The sequence below is a fragment of the Conger conger genome, chromosome 17 (genome assembly GCF_963514075.1).
Source record: "Conger conger chromosome 17, fConCon1.1, whole genome shotgun sequence".
Taxonomy (NCBI): domain Eukaryota; kingdom Metazoa; phylum Chordata; class Actinopteri; order Anguilliformes; family Congridae; genus Conger; species Conger conger.
The window spans coordinates 16,056,034-16,074,622 of NC_083776.1; the positions used below are offsets into that span (position 1 = coordinate 16,056,034).

Here is an 18,589-nt window from a genome sequence, read left to right on the forward strand (position 1 = left end):
TTTGTGTTGTTTTTGAAACAAATTCTGTTGTAAGGTTCGTAACTGCTTCGTTTTGTTTGTAACACAACATTCCGGAGGAGCTGGTAATTATGATAATTGCGTTGAATCGCTCGATGAGAATTCAATTTTTTCTTACGATGCATGATGGATCGCGTCTTCTGTATAACTTCACTGGTATTTCTCTTATCTAATCTGAGATAGTTCTTGCCGTTGCTGTGTAGGGCAAGCAGTATTCGTATGGGGAGAATTAATGGTCAAGATATTCTGTTGACTGGGCCAATATACGGAGGGTTGGCAGTGCCTCAGCAGTTTTTGCCTGGATAAAAGTAAAATAAAATAATTGCTTTGACAGGTCGTGAATCACAAAGTTGTTCCAACCAAATTTTTAGAATATGCCTATATGCACCAAATATTGGCCTTTTGGAAAGAGGAATTCATAACAATTTGGCATGGTGAATATGCACTTTAGACATGGTTGAGGTTTGATCCACCCTCATAGCTCTGTGGAAATAATCGACACATCAATACATTCCAGAGTACAATTCTGCTGTCATTCTGGACACAAACCTTATCCCGAATGTTTTCCTTATGAATCTTAAATGTACTGTCGTTTCCACATATTATTAACGTTGGCATAAGGATTTCAAATGAATGCCTAAATAGGAATAATTGATTTTATTCAACAATTATTTGTTGTATTTCACGAGTAAATACAAGTCGATAATCCCATAGGAATTACACACTAAGATATTACAGTATAGAGGAAGCACAAGAAATTGTTTTTTTAATAAAATGTTGAATACTATCTGAAATAAGAGTATAAGAGTTCAGAGATATGTGACAAAGCTCAATTGTGCCATGAAAAAAACAACTTTGCAGTCTTACATGGGAATTGATTCTATTTGAACTGACATTTTACTTAAACAGCACTTTGCCTCGACAGCATCGTACAAACAGAAGTGACGCCATCAACTGCACTTGCAAAAAAAAAAAATAATACAACTGTACGATAACAATAGCCAGGGAAACAATGTCATCAGGTGATTTCATATGTTTATTTTTTATTAGTTTTAAATTAGACCCACTACTTCATTTATAACCACGTTGTATTAAAAGGAAGCCTGTCGTGAACAAAAAGACAAATGACAAAAACATACTGGATGCATATTTCTGGGGACAGTAGAACATTTAATGCCCTGTCTAAAAGCCTATGCAATTATTCCTTTTCAGGACATTTTGATCAGTTTTGTAGGGTCTGATATTGAGATGTTGTGCAACCTTGCATCAGTTAAAGAAGTACCAAGGCATCAGGCCATTTTATAAATCTGTCCACTTAATACATGTCTTTATCACAATTTACTGTTGTGTGTTACCAAGAAATACAGCTGCGTTTTATAAAACATTAATGAAGCAACATGGAATAAAACAGATAATCGAGGTTATAAAGTTTAAATAACAATTATGTACAAAATCACGATATAATAATTCAGTATGCCAACCAGTATGAGATCGATCAGTAGTAAAATGCTGGTTGAAAAAAATATATATTCATTTAATTAATTGGCCCGTTATTTATTTAGAAATTGCATAGCTTCCAAATTATTGCTTGTGATTTTGTTACATGACCCACATGATTTATGCATTCTGAAAATGGTCACATCAATGTCCCATTCTGCCCTGCTCAGAAGTTCAAAGTATAATACAAGTGTGAATGGGAATATGCATCCTCGGTTCTTTTAAAGGCAGTAGAAACCATACATACATTAGTTTACGCGTGTAATATCTGCACTTTCGCGTCACAAATACCCCGATACTGATCGATTCAGTCTCTGAACGTTTCTGAACAACAATAAAACACTATTCGTGGAATATAGCGTTCAGTTGTGCGTTCATGAGTCTCTCGTGGTGAGAATGGCCGTCATATGACGTAATTGTTTCCATGGGGACCTCGCAGCGCTGCGTCGAGCTTCCGTAGAGAGAAGCGTGACCCTGCGCACCCGCCAGACCTGCGCCCGGATAGTGCATGGAGAAAGCGTAGTTCTTTTCGAAGTCTGAAGATCCTTCGTGCTTGAAAGAAAAGTTCCCGTTCACGCTCAATGGTGGACTCAGGGGTCCGTCAAACGAGGGGCTCGTGCAGTCCGTCAGCGGGGTTTCAAAGAAGGGCTCGAGAGCACTTGCGTAGGAGCTTGACTTGACGTGAAAGATGTGGGAGCTGTCCATTGTACCGTACGGAGGACTGGGAAGACCAGGGGTTTGGTACGAATAGGGATGCGCAGGGAAAGAAGCACTTACTGTCTGCATGTGGGAGGGCAATTCCTGACCCTGTTCCGGATGGAACGTTCTCGGGTTAAGCTGGAGACACCCAGCTACCAAATTAGTGGTCGGCTGAGACAATCCCTTGCAGAGAGCCTGCACAAATGACATCACATCCGGACTTTTACCTGACCGCAGGATCTCGGAAAGAGCCCAAATGTAATTTTTCGCAAGCCTCAGTGTTTCTATTTTTGACAGTTTCTGGGTTTTAGAATAACATGGAACAACTTTGCGCAAACATTCCAGCGCGTCATTGAGCCCGTGCATGCGGTTCCGCTCCCGCGCATTAGCCTTCACGCGCCTAACTTTAGACCTCTGCAGCCGAGCTTTGGTCATTTTCTTCTTCTTGGGCCCGCGCCTCTTAGGTTTCTGGTCGTCACCGTCCTCTTCCTCCTCTTCCTCTTCCTCTTCCTCATCCTCCTCATCATCATCATCTTCAAGTCTACTCGCATCTTCACAGACATGGTCACAATTCCTCCCAATCGCTATACGTTCCCCGTTTTTCTTGTCCATGTCACATTCATCCTGTGATCCAAGACACTCGTCATTCCAGTCTGCTGCGTCCTGGGATTCTGGCATCATGCCCTCTTCTGAGTACGACTTTGTCATGATCAAACCCTGTCAAAAAAGAGAGAAATTCATGAATTTCAAACCCTATAGGTTCCAGTGTCCAAATTATCTTCATTTGGAGAGAGAGAGAGAGAGAGAGAGAGAGAGAGAGAGAGAGAGAGAGAGAGAGAGAGAGAGAGAGAGAGAGAGAGATATGACGTGCAAGCGATGTCATGCTTGTATTAAACGATCGGACGAACATGAATGGCTGCAATGAAATCGGATCCGCTTATGTCTTACAATACCGTTATGTAACTCGGTGAACATAAGTAGATTAAACACAATTATTTTGTCTGTGGGATTATCATTCCCACCTTGTCTGATTAAAAGACTCCAAACAACACCAGCTCCCTCTTTTCAAGATAAATATATTTGCTTTAATTATATACAGTATATATACACAGTACATATACTTTTGGGATGAAAAACAAAGGAATATAAGAGGAAATATCCCAGTTTACATGAATGATTTGGTTATATGTTGCATGCAGATGGAAGCATGATCTTAAAACCAAAGTGGACGTTCTGCATTGTAAAACAGAGCTTTTCATATGAGGGCCTTGCGACTAGTTTTCTGTATCACCTGAAAGCAAGCCTTTTTTGTGTGGTAGCCAGCTAAACAAAAATGCTGAATGAAAATAATTGGAGAATTCTGTTTCCTCAATTCATTCATATATTTAATGAGATTTGAACTGATAACGCATGCATAACATGAGTAACAAATTAATAATTTGGCAATCAATAGCTGTGTAATTTTCTGCTACAATATAAAATCAAATACATGAAAATGTGCAGCCTATATTAAACATTGTTGCTGAAAGTGTACCGCAGTAGACAGTCATTTAGCCAATTGGCGCCTACCTCTTTGCTTTACTGTAAATCTTGTGCAGAGAGTTGCATGCCCTCCTCGGTGTGCGGCAGTCCAGCGCGGTGTATTTCTCCTGGCGGCGTGATGCTCGGGTTTTATAGTGGCGCTGCTGATGCTGAGAGCCGAGCATCTTCATCTATCGCTGCTGCTAATACCTTTGCGCCGATGACTGCCCGCAGGCTCCACCCCTTTTCCCCGGCACACGCCATATGGTGAACTACGTCAGGAAAACGGCCTTAAGCGTCACGTGACATGTTCCATTTGTATTCAACAGAGTTTTCTGTCCCAGCCCTTTGTGCCGAAAAGAAAGTGGCCATCTGTCGCCGGTTAGAAACTCCGTGGACCTGCTTGTACCCGCAGGAGGAATTAACCCTTCCAAGCATGCAGGACATATTCTCCTAAATAACAGATCCATCCCTCTCTTGCACTATGTCGGCCTTGCCCTTGCCTTCATGTGTGGGTGTATGTCTGTAAATGTTGTGATTTTAGGGAGGGTTACAAAGACTATTCCTTTTATTAGGGCCATTTTAAAATTGCTTGTATGATCAAAATAGTGTAGCTGAGATGATTATGGTAAATATAATTTAAGGAAGATATAAAAAAACCACCACCACCAGATATTACTTGGCTACTGCCACTACTACAAATAAATAATAATAAGAATAATAATAACAACAACAACAACAACAACAGTCATGATAATAACAAAATAATATTATTAATATTAATCCTCACAATACTCATCGTCGTCATCATTATTATAAATCACCAGCGATATCAGCTGTAACTACGTGAACAACAGCATGTACCAAATCTAATGGTAAATAAGAAAAGTGTAGTAGGCCAGTGGGTCAGACGCCACTCAGCGCTGCTTTAAGATGGTCTGAAATAGCGCAGTCCTCGGGTCGCCGCTAATCCTCGCTATATCTGCGCCAGATCTTCATTACCGGCGGTAGTTCTGAGGTCTGGCCTCGCGAGCTGCACGCTTACTAACAAAAGCCCTTTTCACGGTTCAATAACCCCAATCAGCTGTTTTCTATTCTATTTTGACATACTGCTGAAAAGAATCAACGTGATGACCGGTTAAAGGCCGCCATTGTAAATGGGGAAACACCTCGTTTAAAAAGGAAAGCATAGATTTTTAGGTTACTCGTGTCGCACGAATGTGTGTTGTTGTTCTTAATTAGGCCATACAAAGATAGTATTGATGGTTCCTTCATATTCATAAGATAATGGAAATGCTTTTAAAATGACATATCCTTATCAATAATGTACATGACATAATGCATAGAATCTACCCACGTGATAGGCAACGCTGGGCTTTACAGTTCATTAAAAAAAGTTCATCCAAAAACTTTCTTTTTACTACCCCAAATAGCATCCTGCAAATAGCGACTATCCTAGAAAGTCGTTTAAAATGAATAGTTCACTTTCTGGGGTTTAGAAAGCCCATTATTCCAGTTTTAATAAACCTTTTTTGCTCGAGGGGCAGCATATTTTAAATGTGTTCTGATGACCTACCGGCTTTACAATGACAGGGGTTATAGTAGCTATATGTATTTTTGGGAATGTGGGATCTAAAGGAATACAATGCAATTAATTAATTCGAAAAATAGTTTGCACAATGACAGTAAGCTTCCAGTGGTTCTATTTAGTGTGAATTTTCTGATTATTCTTCAAAAAAATATGTTTAATCTTATTTTCAAGAGGCACAATTTCCTATGTTGCAACCCGAGACCGTTCCACTCAAGGAAAGAACTGACACAGTAAATATTTGTATTTTTTATGAAGAAACGTTACAAATGAATATGTTCTATTAAAATCCTCGATTAAAGGCTTACATTAAAACGGTCTAGGGTGGCCAATAAAAAACACAGTAAAAATGATATAATATTAGCCTATTTTAAAAAAAGTGACCGATAGTTTTTCAGGTCACAAAACCATTAGAAAATGTGAAGAAAATAATGAAGTTTTAAGCAAGCTGTATGCTAGAGTGTAGGATAAAGACAAAGACTAAAATCCAATCACCTGAAGGAGTTTTATTCATATTCATTCATTCATGTTTTCACGGTCAAATTATTGAAGAAAACATGCTTCAAATTGCAACTTGCAATTTCATTTACTTGACTACGTCTTCAGAAGAATTGACACGGATCCTTACATGTTTTAAACATGGTGTCATTAACAGTGTTTGTCCAGCTCGGGTTCATAAATATTTAACATCCGTTAATAGTCGGACACAGATTCGCAGAGCGCCGGCCTGTACGCTGATATCCAGGTAACCGTTGAGTGGCCAGCGAGCATGAAGAGAGCAGCTAATCTTTCTCATAAAACTCCCACAGGTTTGACTCCCTTCCTGCCTGCAGCACAAGTTCACTCGGGTTGTTTGCCTGCCTTTACTGTTGCCATGAAAACCGAGTGTCATTCAGGAGAGGAAGCAAGTTCAGCACCACCGACAGCTACACTGTAGAAAAAACAAATGGGGGGTATTTTCAAAAGAGGGACAATTCTGCGAACATATGAATATTGAGGTACACAGTTCTAGAACAATAATTCCAAATAACAGTTTCCAGTCATTAATCAGTGTCGGAGCTTTTTTTCTGGAAGCAGCACGCTATTCCCCTCTTGCGCGAGCCAGGAAGTCAGATCAGACGTGTATCAATAATTGATGCAAATGTGGATTTAGCTCACAAATATTCAATGATTATTACACTAATGTTTATTACACAGTGTGTTAAATATTTAAACTGAATTAATATAAATATTAATGGCAATAGGGTAAATATGAGTTACCAAAAACGGTAATTTAAGGATGGAAAGGAAACCTCCATAGGCTATACAAAATGTTTTCCCTGAAAATATGAGAAACATTTAAAAGCACGTTTTAAAAACTGCAACTTGTGTTATTCGAATTTGCTTACTGTCAAAAATAAGCAATATTCTTCGAGGCAAAGCAGCTACGATGATCTGTATTTAAATATTAGCCAAATTGATAGGAGACCAAACAATATTTGGTTTCATAGACTCAAAATTCATAAAATTCATAAATCGCTTAACATGACGGACAAAAACAGACAGACAGTTTCAAACACGCGCAACTTTCAATATCTTAAAAGAAGAAATCAATGACCTGTGATTAATAGCCTACAAAAAACGACACATGAAATACTACAGTGGGCTACATTAATGAACACGATTGATGTAATGTAGGCCGTTTTATGTTGCCATTGCATGGGGGCTACCGGGCGTCACAGTATTATATTATACATTAAGTGCATGGGACATTGGCAAACATAGGCCCATTTCGATTCGAATAAAATATTGATGAACAACACCTACGTCATCAGAAGGGATTTTCTTCGGTTAGAGGCCTGGTGTTTCACCCCAGCACGCTTTCGCTTGAATAGGCAGTCGGATTAAATGAATTCGACTCCCATTTGATTGTGCTCTCTGCACTAATGACTTATGTTAAATTGCAGATTAGCATTAATTAGTTAGTTAGCTGATTAGTTCTCGGGGATTTTTGCGTGATGAATCACGTGAGAAGAGGAATGCGGGTATGAATTTCTTGGCCCACGAGGCAACCACGGCGAGGTGGACTGGCTAAAGAAAAAACGGCTTAAAATCTGTTTGCAAGTACAGAACTTCAGAACTTTTAAAAAATAAGATATAGATAATATACTAAATAATACTACAATTATTACTTATTATTAATTATTATTATTAGTATGAATAATAATCATCATCATAGAATAATAATACATTAATTATTGTAGAATTGCACATTTAAAAAAGGACAGTGAAGAACAAAAGGCAAAATTATTCCGAGAACAGGATATAATATAAAGTTAGAATTTAAAAATGAACTGAATTAAATGAATGAAATAGCCTACAGACACAAACATAAGAATTTGAAAGAAATAAAATAAGAAAATGAGTAACCGGAATAGTACGACATTAAGTCAAATGTAATTTAAAAGTAATTTAATGGCCAACGCTTTGTGAGGACAGCTTTTTCCTGTATGATCTTAAACAACGGATCTAAGGAACAGCCACTGTTCTGCATCTTAAACGGTTAACTTTGGCTTAGACTCGTGCAGAGATTTGGCGAAACTCGGCGTTTGTTATGCTGTCTTTCTGCGATTCTCCTCGCAGATCAAGCGCCATCCTCTGGTTGTTTTTTGCTTTTCTTTTCCTAAATAATTCATCAACATTTTCCACGAATTGTGAAAGAGGAACCCTGAATAATTTAACACATATGCGTAGATGTAATCTAAAATTGAACTAGTCATGGGTGAGTTTCCCAATAGCGACGTGTCTTGAAAATGTACAATTTCAAGGCAGCTCTGTCTCTGTCTCTGTCTCAATTTCACGCGTGTTTCCCAAAACATGACGCCAGTAGAACTTTTCAAGAGTAGCTTAACTCAAAAGAGTTAGGATACTTGAAGATAGCCTGCCTTAGTTAACTTTTCAGGTGTGTTTCAATACGGAATCAAAATAACAGAGGTTTGTGCAAACAAACTGCAAATTGTGGTAGGGTAGGGGACATAGTTTTAGGTATGTTTAGATACCTAAACTAAGTACTAAGGCTGAAAGTGACACACGCAATGGCACACGCAATACTTGGAATCTCACGACTAGTCACAGGGTGTCGTAGTAAAAAGGCAAACACTCGTAAAATGCCACTACGACATGATTCGGGAAACTCACCCCGTTATTTGTAGAGAAGGCTATCTTTAGTGATACTCTTGAAAAACGCACGTCTTGAAATTGTGCATGAAATAAGCTTTGCCGTGCACTTTCAAAACATGTCGCGACCGGGGAACTCACCCCAGATCATTTAATCGCCAGCTATGCTTTCGTTAACTTGCCAGCTGCTGTATGACAGCGACGGCCGCTGATTATCAAAACCCTGAAAAGCAGGTATTGTTATTGGTTAAACGTTTATTGGTTAACGACTATGCGCGGTTGGCAATATGATTACTAATAACCGTTCGTAGAAAAACGGATTTATGTAGCCAAGTCACCAAAATGCTTTAATAGAAAAAATATTGTTACTTGTTCACTTATATAAATGGCTAATAAGATAAACACAATATATCGGAACTGACTTCATGGAATTAGATACATTCCATTTTATTTTATAGGCTAATATAGGCTACGCGTATCCCCTAGCAGAATATGCATGTAGCCTACCAAAAGTAGCCTAAACGACATTTCCTCCACTGAAGTTTCTAACAAATTACCCGTGAGCATTAAATCTTGCGAGATTAAGTAGATAACGAGTGAATAACGCTAATTGATGCAAATAAGCCATCCGCTAATTAGGTATACATGGGCTAATAATGTTTACCGTTTGGCAACAGAGTGGTTCTTGATATGTTGGTAAATTTGGGAATTTTAGACTATGATGGAAAATACAACGGCGCTCTCTTGTGGAAAAAAATAATATTACAGCTGCGACAATAACCAACAATTAATGCGTGTGCAATTTATGAGCTCATTTTAATCGTATAATAATACTGATAGTAGTAACAATAACAATATTTTATCTAAATAATAATAATCATAATAATAATAATAATAATAATAATAATAATAATTTTACCCATACATTGATTTATTCATTGCCTCATTGCAATCAATAATTCTATCAAAATATTTTGGATTTAGGACTCATTATCAGTCTCACCCAGGGCTAAGTGGGTGGTTGTAAAGATTTTCTTACTATTTTAGCAGGTCCTGCATTAACAACGTTTTATGAGAAAAATGGCAAATCTTTGATTTGAAATGGCTAGTTCTCAGTTAAAGCTCAGTTCTGTAGAGTGGAGCTGAGAGAGTTACATCTCAGTTCTGTAGAGTGGGGTTGAGAGTTTATACTTCTGTAATTTCCTAGCATGCTGAGGGGCATGGACTGTATATGGTAGATGGAGGACAGGGAGAGAGAGGGTGGGAGAGACTGAGAGTGAAAGAGAGTGTGTTCACGCAGGATTAAGGCAGTGCCAGCTCTTTGCAGTAGACCAGGTTTGAGCCCTTTCTGAATGCTTTGCCAGTTAATGGAGTAGTAAAATGCTCCCTTTACATATTTAACTTGGCAAATGCTGGCTGTCCTCATTTTGATGAGCATTGCATAAACCCTTTTATTATGAAACTTTTATACAGTACTTTGCCAAAATTAAACACCTCCTGGCCATTTGTGAAAAGATGCCTGATGCCTGATGACTCATGGCTCATGGCTCAGGTAATGTTGGAGGTATTATAAGAGCGTTATGATTCTTTTTACTTCTGAACTTGTAAGTCGCTTTGGATTGAAAGCGTCTGCCAAATGACAAAAATGTAAAATTTAATTCAGGACTGTCAGCTCTGGGTTAGTTAGGGTCAGGGTTAGGATCAGGATTAGGGTCAGGATTAAGGTCAGGTTTAGGGTCAGGGTTTACCAAGTAGTCCCTTATCAGGGCACAGGACAAAACATTTACAGAAGTGACACATGCAACCTCTAGGCAAACCTATACAGCTGGTCACAGCTTATCATGAATTGTGTGCTTGTTTTTTTGCGATGTGTTCTCTGATGAATCTCTCTGCAGGACATCTCTAGGGGCCTCTCTGGAACAGCAGAACTACACACCAGCCAGGTGAGCTGGAGCTATCTCAGTCACACACACACCCACCACATATAGCCCACTAACCAACTCACTCATCACATACAGCCCACACTGTGTGTGCCTGTGAGTATGCGTTAGTGTGTTTCAGTGTATCAGTGTTAGTGTATATATGTGTGTGTACGTGTTAACCCTACCCATATTCTGCCTGCTCTCTCTCTCTCTCTCTCTCTCTCTCTCTCTCTCCCCCTCCCTCGCTCTCTTTCACACATACACGCACATGCAAATACACACATGCAGGCAGTGTTTTTTGCGGAGTGGATTTTCAGGCAGTCTGTAAGACAGAGCGAGGCCCCGGTTAGGTCGGTATTTCACTCCCCGTCTCCTGGCACTGCTAACAACATGAACTCTCCTGTCAGCACTGCTGATGTAGGTAAGAATCGAACACGTTAATAGTCCTCTCTTATTTCCTTTTGTGTTGCTAGGTAGGCCGTTTCATTGCCTGTATTTCCTGAGGGGTTTTAGGTTCTGAAGTTCTTGTAGGTTGTTCATGTTTTGCCTCTGAACGTATGTGAACAAGCAGGTCATTTTATGATTTTCTTGTGCGTTTAGAAGTATGCTAATTCTCAAGGAATGGTGGCATTTTAAAATGTATTTGTACACTTGAGATACAGATTTGATTGTGTGTGCTTCACAGTCCGATACAGAATGGAATGTGGGGGCGGCCTGTAGCGTAGTGGTTAAGGTAAATGACTGGGACAGGCAAGGTTGGTCGAATCCCAGCATAGCCACAATAAGATCCGCACAGCAGTTGGGCCCTTGAGCAAGGCCCTTAACCCTGCATTGCTCCAGGGGAGGACTGTCTCCTGCTTAGTCTAATCAACTGTACGTCGCTCTGGATAAGAGCGTCTGCCAAATGCCAATAATGTAATGTAATGTAATGAATGTGCATCTTTTGCAGTTTTGATATAGAAGAGTTTACGTATGTTTCACAGGTATATTAAAGAATGGATTGTGTATCTTTCACAGTGTGATAATCAATGATTGTGTGTGCTTCACAGACATACATAATGGATCCAGCTTTGAAGATGACCTGTTACTGGGAGCTGAAGGTGAGCACTAGCGCTCTCTTTAAAATTTAAGACTGACCTTTGACCTTTGAATGCACTGCCTCTTACTGAGGGACAGATTTCTTCTTCTCTCATCCATAAGGGAACAGACTGTGGGAATATTTAAAGTGGGATCACGTTAAAAGATATACATATGCAAGAATATACATTGTGATTGGGTGTGTAGACCATTATACCCTTCTCTGCTGTTTTTATTTTACCTTTACATCACGGTCACCTGCACAGGTAGGCCTGCATCCATGCTGAGTGTATGAAGGCCACTCTGTTAGGGCTGTGCCCACTTCTTCCAATCAATTCTGCACACACACACACACACACTCCACTCATTCACTGCTGCCCCTGCTATGACCAGCTTCAAATGACTAGCTACCAGCTGTTTCAAAACATAGCTTGCGCTGGTCAAACCATGTCGTGCAGGGAGCTGGTCTGAACTGGTCAACCTAGCTAGGGCTATTTTGTTGAGCAGGGTGCAGCCTGAAGCATAATCATTTTAAGCTGCACTTCTTATTCCCACGCAGTGTGATGTAAGCGGGGCGTGTGCAGACATGCGCCCTCTCCCTCCCCTCTTACGCTCACATCATCTCTCATCGCCTCACGTCTAATCCCGTTACAAGCGCAGACAAGCACCAACAGCCTGTCGATCCAGCGGCGATGCCACAAATCGCAACCCGTTCCTGGGAAAAACCAGTCTGCTAATATACACTTTCATGTTGACGAAGCAGTTAAGCTGATCGGCTGATGTGTTTCTTGCTCTCTCGATAACCTTTGCATTCTGGGAAAAGGGCAGCTTTCAGCAGAAAGAAACGTTTCTTTATTAGTGTGTGGGTTTTGTATTTCTGGCCCATTCAGTCTGTTGGTAAAGCAGTAGTCTCTTGTGAAGAATTCAATTGTGTTCTGAGTGTCAGAAACTAGACAGCCACACCTACTTATGGTGAAAACACTCACAGGTGTATGGGCTGTGGTTCACTTTGTTCACTTTGCAGTAGTGTTTGGTATTTCTTATTATTTCTTATTTCAATTTCTTATTAATTTGATTTGTCAATTTTTAGTACTGTAACATCTTTGTCCTGTATGAAGTTTGAGCTTTAATTAACAAATAGATTTTCTTCTTTATTTGCTGTTTTGCATAGTTTCCTTTAAAAAACAAATGGCCCATTTTACAGGGCAATTTATTATTATTTTATTTATTATTTATTTATTATAGGTAAGGGAATTAATGTGTAATGGCGTTGTCATAGAAACAAAGCAATTATCATTTGTTTTTATATCAGCATGTAATGTGAGCAGGTGTAAAAAAAAGAATGGGCTTGGGTACTGAGTGCTCTGAAAAGCTGTAACTCATGTATGAATGTTCAGCCTTAAGGTTTCTTTGCAATTCTGATCAGAAAAAAAACATCTTAATGTTGTATTTAAGGGATCCACACAAGCATACACACACACAGACACACACACACACACACACACACACACAACAAATCTCTTTTAGCAAATTTTAGCTAAATGGTTGTAGAAGAAAAAAAAAAAACAGTGCTTAGTATTCTCGTGCTCGTTTCCATGGGGACACACATACACTCAGTGCACACTTTATTAGGTATTTATTTTATTGACTTATTTTAATAGTCTTCTACTGCTGTGGCCTATCCTCTTTAGAGTTATGATGTGTGTTCAGAGATGCTCTTCTGCATACCACTGTTGTAATGTGTAAAGGCGCTATATAAATGCCAACTATTTAATGTGGGGTTATTTGTGTTATTGTCACCTTCCTGTCAGTAAAGTGATCAATGAGTGTACATTTCTGGCTCAAATGAAACTTTCTGTGAAGCCAGAGAACAGAATTTGACAGTCAGAAGCTGCAATATGCGCAAGCCAACTGCTTTATATGCACGAGCACAGAACATGCAAAACTTTAGAAAGCAATTGAAAATGACTTCTTCCTTCCAGAACTGTTGCTAGCAATACTGTGATGTTTGTACCTGCCATTTTCCAATTTAACTTGCCATTATAAATACATTTCAGGGAATGATAGACACATAGTATCTATCGCTGTAATTAATTTGTAAAATGTATCAAAGAGAAACTACAAACCACTAGTTATATTTCCTGGATTCACAAATAAGCTGAACCATATTTGATTTGTAATGTGAGTAGAAATGTGAACAATTATGCTCATTATCACATTTTAAAGAGATGGTTTACTTTCCGTTTTATATTATTATTTCAGTTTTAGTTTTTGTTTCAACTTGGCCCACAGGTTGTACCTGGGGATATGAAATAATTTCAGGCCTCTTCAGTATTATTTCAATAGTGCATTTACAACACAAATTGGCACAAAGCAGCTTTACATAGACCCCAGGCATGAGAGAGCCTCAGACCAAGCCCTAGGGCACCAGCGGCAGTAAAACCTCCCTGACTAACAGGACAAACCCAGCACAGAGAGGCAGCCTATCTGCTTCTGGCTGGCCCCAAGCAGGCACTGAGCTTAACAAATAATAGCACACTGAAATTTAGATCAATAAATATACAGTATATTACTGAATTTAATATGAACAATAATTTAATACAATAACCCATGTCTGTGGGTGGGGTGTGGTGGAGGAGGTGCCTGTGAGCAGAAGACTGAGCAGGGTCTTTTATCGTGTCCCATATCTTTCAGACGTTGCTGTCAGAGAAGTTTAGGAAGTTTTTATGACTGCACATTACAGGAAGGCAGGACACTGCCAGTCTTCAGCTGTGCTGTACAGGTATCTGAGATTTGTTTCTGATCCAGGGAGCTCATTCATAAAGTTAGCAGGATCTGAGCACATTAAATGGCGAAAATAATATTTGGAATGTGGGTTCACATAGCAGGGTAATGGTTAGCTGAAGGTTATAAGAGAATGGACTGATAATACTGGGTTGTGGGGCAAGGTGGCTACATGGTTAATTTCAATGCTATCAGGTTTGGACCAGATCAAGAGTATGACTGCTGTGGGTGGATCCACAGATTAAGAGAATCCAGTGGAGTGCTATAATAGACAAAATGGTGATCTAATTAATTATCACAACCCTTTCTGTGTTTACAACCAGGGTAGATAGAAGATGTGCAAATTCTGATATTTGCCAGGTGGCCTCATGATTATTCCAAGGGTAAACACATGCCCTCCTGTCCAGATGTGCAAAGCTAAGTACTAAAAAATTAAAATTAATTAAAACTACAAATGTATCAAAAGTTGGAAGGGAGGTTTGTTCAGTCATAAACAAAAGTCATTTGATTTGAGCTGATCCAAGTTTCAGTCCAACATATGATGTCAAATTGGTGCTCAGTAACTAGTTCATTCACCAGTGCAGTCTTTGGTGTTAATAGCCATAATTAACACAGTCATACATGTGGCAGCCATACATGCCCAAACTATAACACCACCAGCACCATATTTGACAGATTGTAGGTTCTTGGGCAGTTACTTTTATCCTCCACACGTTGTTCTTGTCATCACTCTGATACAAGTGAATCTATCCACAATTCCTTTTCCCAGAACTCTGCAGGCTCATTTAGGGACTTCTCAGCAAACTGTAACCTACCCATCCTGTTTTTGTGGCTATCCAATGATTTGAATCTTGCAGTGTAGCCTCTGTAGTTTTGTTTATGAAGTCTTCTGCATGTAGTAGTCACTGACATACACTGCTTCCCGAAGAGGGTTTCAGATCAGTTGGACAGGTGTTTGGTTTTTTTCATTGTGAAGAATACTCTTCAGTCATCAACTGCAGTGGTCTTCCAGGTCCTTTGAAATGACTGAGCTTACCAATGCTCTCTTTCCTCTTAATGATGTTACAAACATTGGGGCGACATGGCTCAGGCAGTAAAAGGGAAAGGGTCACAGAGCATTTCCTGTGCTAATGGCTAGATAAGACCCCAGGAACAACAGGCTCAAATAATTTCAAACAAATCTCATGCTTTCTGAGAACAGTATGTTTGTGAGGTCTATCGTCTACAGCATTGACTCTCCTGTGTGTTTGTGAGGTGTGTCCTTTACAGCATAGACACTCCAGTGTGTTTGTGTGGTATATGCTCTTCAGCATAGACATTCCAGTGTGATTGTGAGGTATATGCTCTTCAGCACTGACACTCCAGTGTGTTTGTGAGGTATATGCTCTTCAGCACTGACACTCCTGTGTGTTTGTGAAGTCTATGCTCTTCAGCATTGACACTCCAGTGTGTTTGTGAGGTCAGTCACTCTGTGAGGTCTATCCTCCTCATCACTGACCCTCCATTGGCTCAGTGGGGTCTTCACTCGGTTCTCTGCCTCACTCATCGTTCGCTCCTCTCCACAGCCGTACACCTGCAGCCGCAGCGCTCCGGAGCGGAGTCCCCACGGTGAGTCCCCAGCCCGCGGCCTGCTCCTCAGCCTCCTGTCTGTGCTGCGGCCCTGGCTGATCGCCTGTCTCTTCCACCGCAGCTCCAGGCCGCTGTGGAGGGACGAGGGCTGCACCCTACGCGGGAGGAGCCTCAGTGTGGCCTCCACAAGCAGCTCTGTGTCCAGGTGGGGCCAGTAGGCGCTCACATTATTATCATTGTTACTATTAAGGGTGTACAAGATGCTGGAACCTCTTCTTGTTTGGATTCTTTTGATTTATTTTTTACTGCCCATTGATCAAGCAACCCTTAGTGTCTCTGAGGCTAACCAGACTTCAGAGGCTTGTGTGGGTGGACAAATTTCAGGTGACAATTTGGCACACGCTGGCCACCTGGTGGCACTCATAGAGCACGAGACTGCCGGGAACCCGGGCCCCTGTGTTACATGTTGCTTGAGGGTCACAAAGTTTGATGCAAAGATCCCTGTCCTCAGGCCTCAAAACCCAACCAAAAAAATGCAGATTGAATGTGAAATTGGTGTACAACTACTATCTATGCAGCTACAAATAAAAAGAAAAGAACTATTGTAGAGAATTGCTGCAGTGGTAGATCCCTCCCTCCCCATTACATCCTAAGTGTCCCTAATGAGGAACTATTTTTGTCAGGAGGAACACTGACCAGCATTAATATTTTCTCAGTTCAGGCCTAACTACCTCATTGATTCTTATGAAATTTGGAACAACAATGGGGAGTGACTCCCTGTGACTTAATTTTTCCGCCCATGGCTGTGTGCTAACAGTTAAACACAATTATTTTGTCTGTGGGATTATCATTCCCACCTTGTCTGATTAAAAGACTCCAAACAACACCAGCTCCCTCTTTTCAAGATAAATATATTTGCTTTAATTATATACAGTATATATACACAGTACATATACTTTTGGGATGAAAAACAAAGGAATATAAGAGGAAATATCCCAGTTTACATGAATGATTTGGTTATATGTTGCATGCAGATGGAAGCATGATCTTAAAACCAAAGTGGACGTTCTGCATTGTAAAACAGAGCTTTTCATATGAGGGCCTTGCGACTAGTTTTCTGTATCACCTGAAAGCAAGCCTTTTTTGTGTGGTAGCCAGCTAAACAAAAATGCTGAATGCCCTGAATCCTGGGAAAACCTCCAGGTTTGAATGCATGAGAAAGAAAAGCACCAATAGCACTGAGTGCATGATGAATAAAAACACTTATAACACTCCGTGAATAAGAAATAAAAACATTTATAACACTCAGTGAATAAGAAATAAAAACACTAATAGCACTCAGTGAATAAGAAATAAAAACACTTATAGCACTCAGTGAATAAGAAATAAAAACACTAATAACACTCAATGAATACGAAATAAAAACACTAATAACACTGAGTGCACTTAGAACTGTGAAGGAGCAGGGGCGGGAGACTAAGAGCAACCGGGAAGGGATCACAAAGTTACCAACAATAAGTTGGATAACCACTGAAATAAGCTAGGAGCCCCTCACAAATGTGTGGGGCCACTAGGAGAGGAATATAAAAACCGAAAATGGGAGAGAGACTCACTGGCGAAATGCCAACTGAAAGAAAACCATGAAATCGGTCGAACAGGATAAGTGCAAACTAGCATGGAATGCCCGATGAAGCGGGCAAGTTTTGTGTGAAAAAAAAAACTGAAAAAGGGAACCAAACTCCCCGGCGATTCGCCAACCGAAAATTTGACCTGAACTAGAATGGTCAGAAAAAGAAAAAAAAACGAGATTCCTGAATGGCAGTCTCAAAAGGGCAAACTCCGCCACTCGCACCTCCAAACAGAAGAGGGCCTAAGCAACCAATATAGGGAAGGTCCATGGGAACCAACCAACCCAAGAGAAACCAAACTACCGGTCCCTGCATATCTAACTAATTTCTAAAGAGAAAAGTGAATGCTTTTCCAGACTCAAAGCAATTCAGTCCTCCAACAAACTACATCTATACATCTATAGGCCCAGTGTACGTATCAAAATGAAACACTAAAGCTCAGAGCAGAGCCAAGAAGAGACTTAAATAGCTCTCCACACAGCTGACAGCAATCGGCCATGATTACATCCACATTCCACATGCGGGAAGTAATTTCTCCTGCTGAACATGGCCGGCACGCCCTCTCGAGGTCTCGAGAGGTAAATCCTGGAATTTCCAGAAGTAGGCAGTGAAAACCATGACAATAGCACTGAGTGAATAAGAAATAAAACATTTATAACACTGAGTGCATGATAAATAAAAACACTTATAGCACGGAGTGCATGATACATAAAAACACATATAGAAGTGTTTTTTAGAAGTTAAAAATATGAATACAATTTTGTATATTATATATTAAATATTTTATACTGTATACACATGCATTTATACTTTATGTAGTCTTGGCTCTCAGACCCTTCCTTACTTCATTTTTTAAGTGGGGTGGGAGGACCAGATGTGACCAGGAGGGGGTCAATAAGTTACCCACAAGGGGTAACCACGAGTGAACTGGGTGAAAAACATAACGGGAAAAAACTCCCCAGCGAAAATGCCAACAAAAAACAACCCAGAGAAGAGGGCAAACAGTCTACACAGACTGGAACGAGGTAATTTGGACAATGAAAGGAATCACCTCAGGAAACACTACATCTCGCTCATCAAAAGACGAGGGGGCTCTTAGGACTAGGACAGGAATATAGGTTAAGAGAAGG

General features: G+C 40.1%; 1 protein-coding gene across 4 annotated transcripts; it reads right to left on the bottom strand.

Annotated features, from left to right (window-relative positions):
- Window positions 1-881: 881 nt before the first annotated feature.
- LOC133116767 (neurogenic differentiation factor 1-like) lies at window positions 882-8,676 on the bottom strand. Of its 4 annotated transcripts, none has more exons than XM_061226684.1 (2): window positions 8,621-8,676; window positions 882-2,931 (listed from the first exon to the last, which is right to left on the bottom strand). In XM_061226684.1, exon 2 carries the CDS (start codon window positions 2,920-2,922, stop codon window positions 1,858-1,860), a length of 1,065 nt encoding a protein of 354 aa, XP_061082668.1. In that variant the 5' UTR covers window positions 2,923-2,931; window positions 8,621-8,676; the 3' UTR covers window positions 882-1,857. The 4 variants fall into 4 exon arrangements, 3 of the variants coding, with proteins under 3 accessions (XP_061082668.1, XP_061082667.1, XP_061082669.1); XM_061226683.1 differs by having other exon boundaries at window positions 8,501-8,652; XM_061226685.1 differs by lacking the exon at window positions 8,621-8,676 and adding an exon at window positions 3,784-3,899.
- Between the last annotated feature and the right edge of the window lie 9,913 nt (window positions 8,677-18,589).

Excerpts from the sequence above, each read along its gene's own strand:
- LOC133116767 (XM_061226684.1), bottom strand. The coding sequence starts at position 2,922 with ATGACAAAGTCGTACTCAGAAGAGGGCATGATGCCAGAATCCCAGGAC.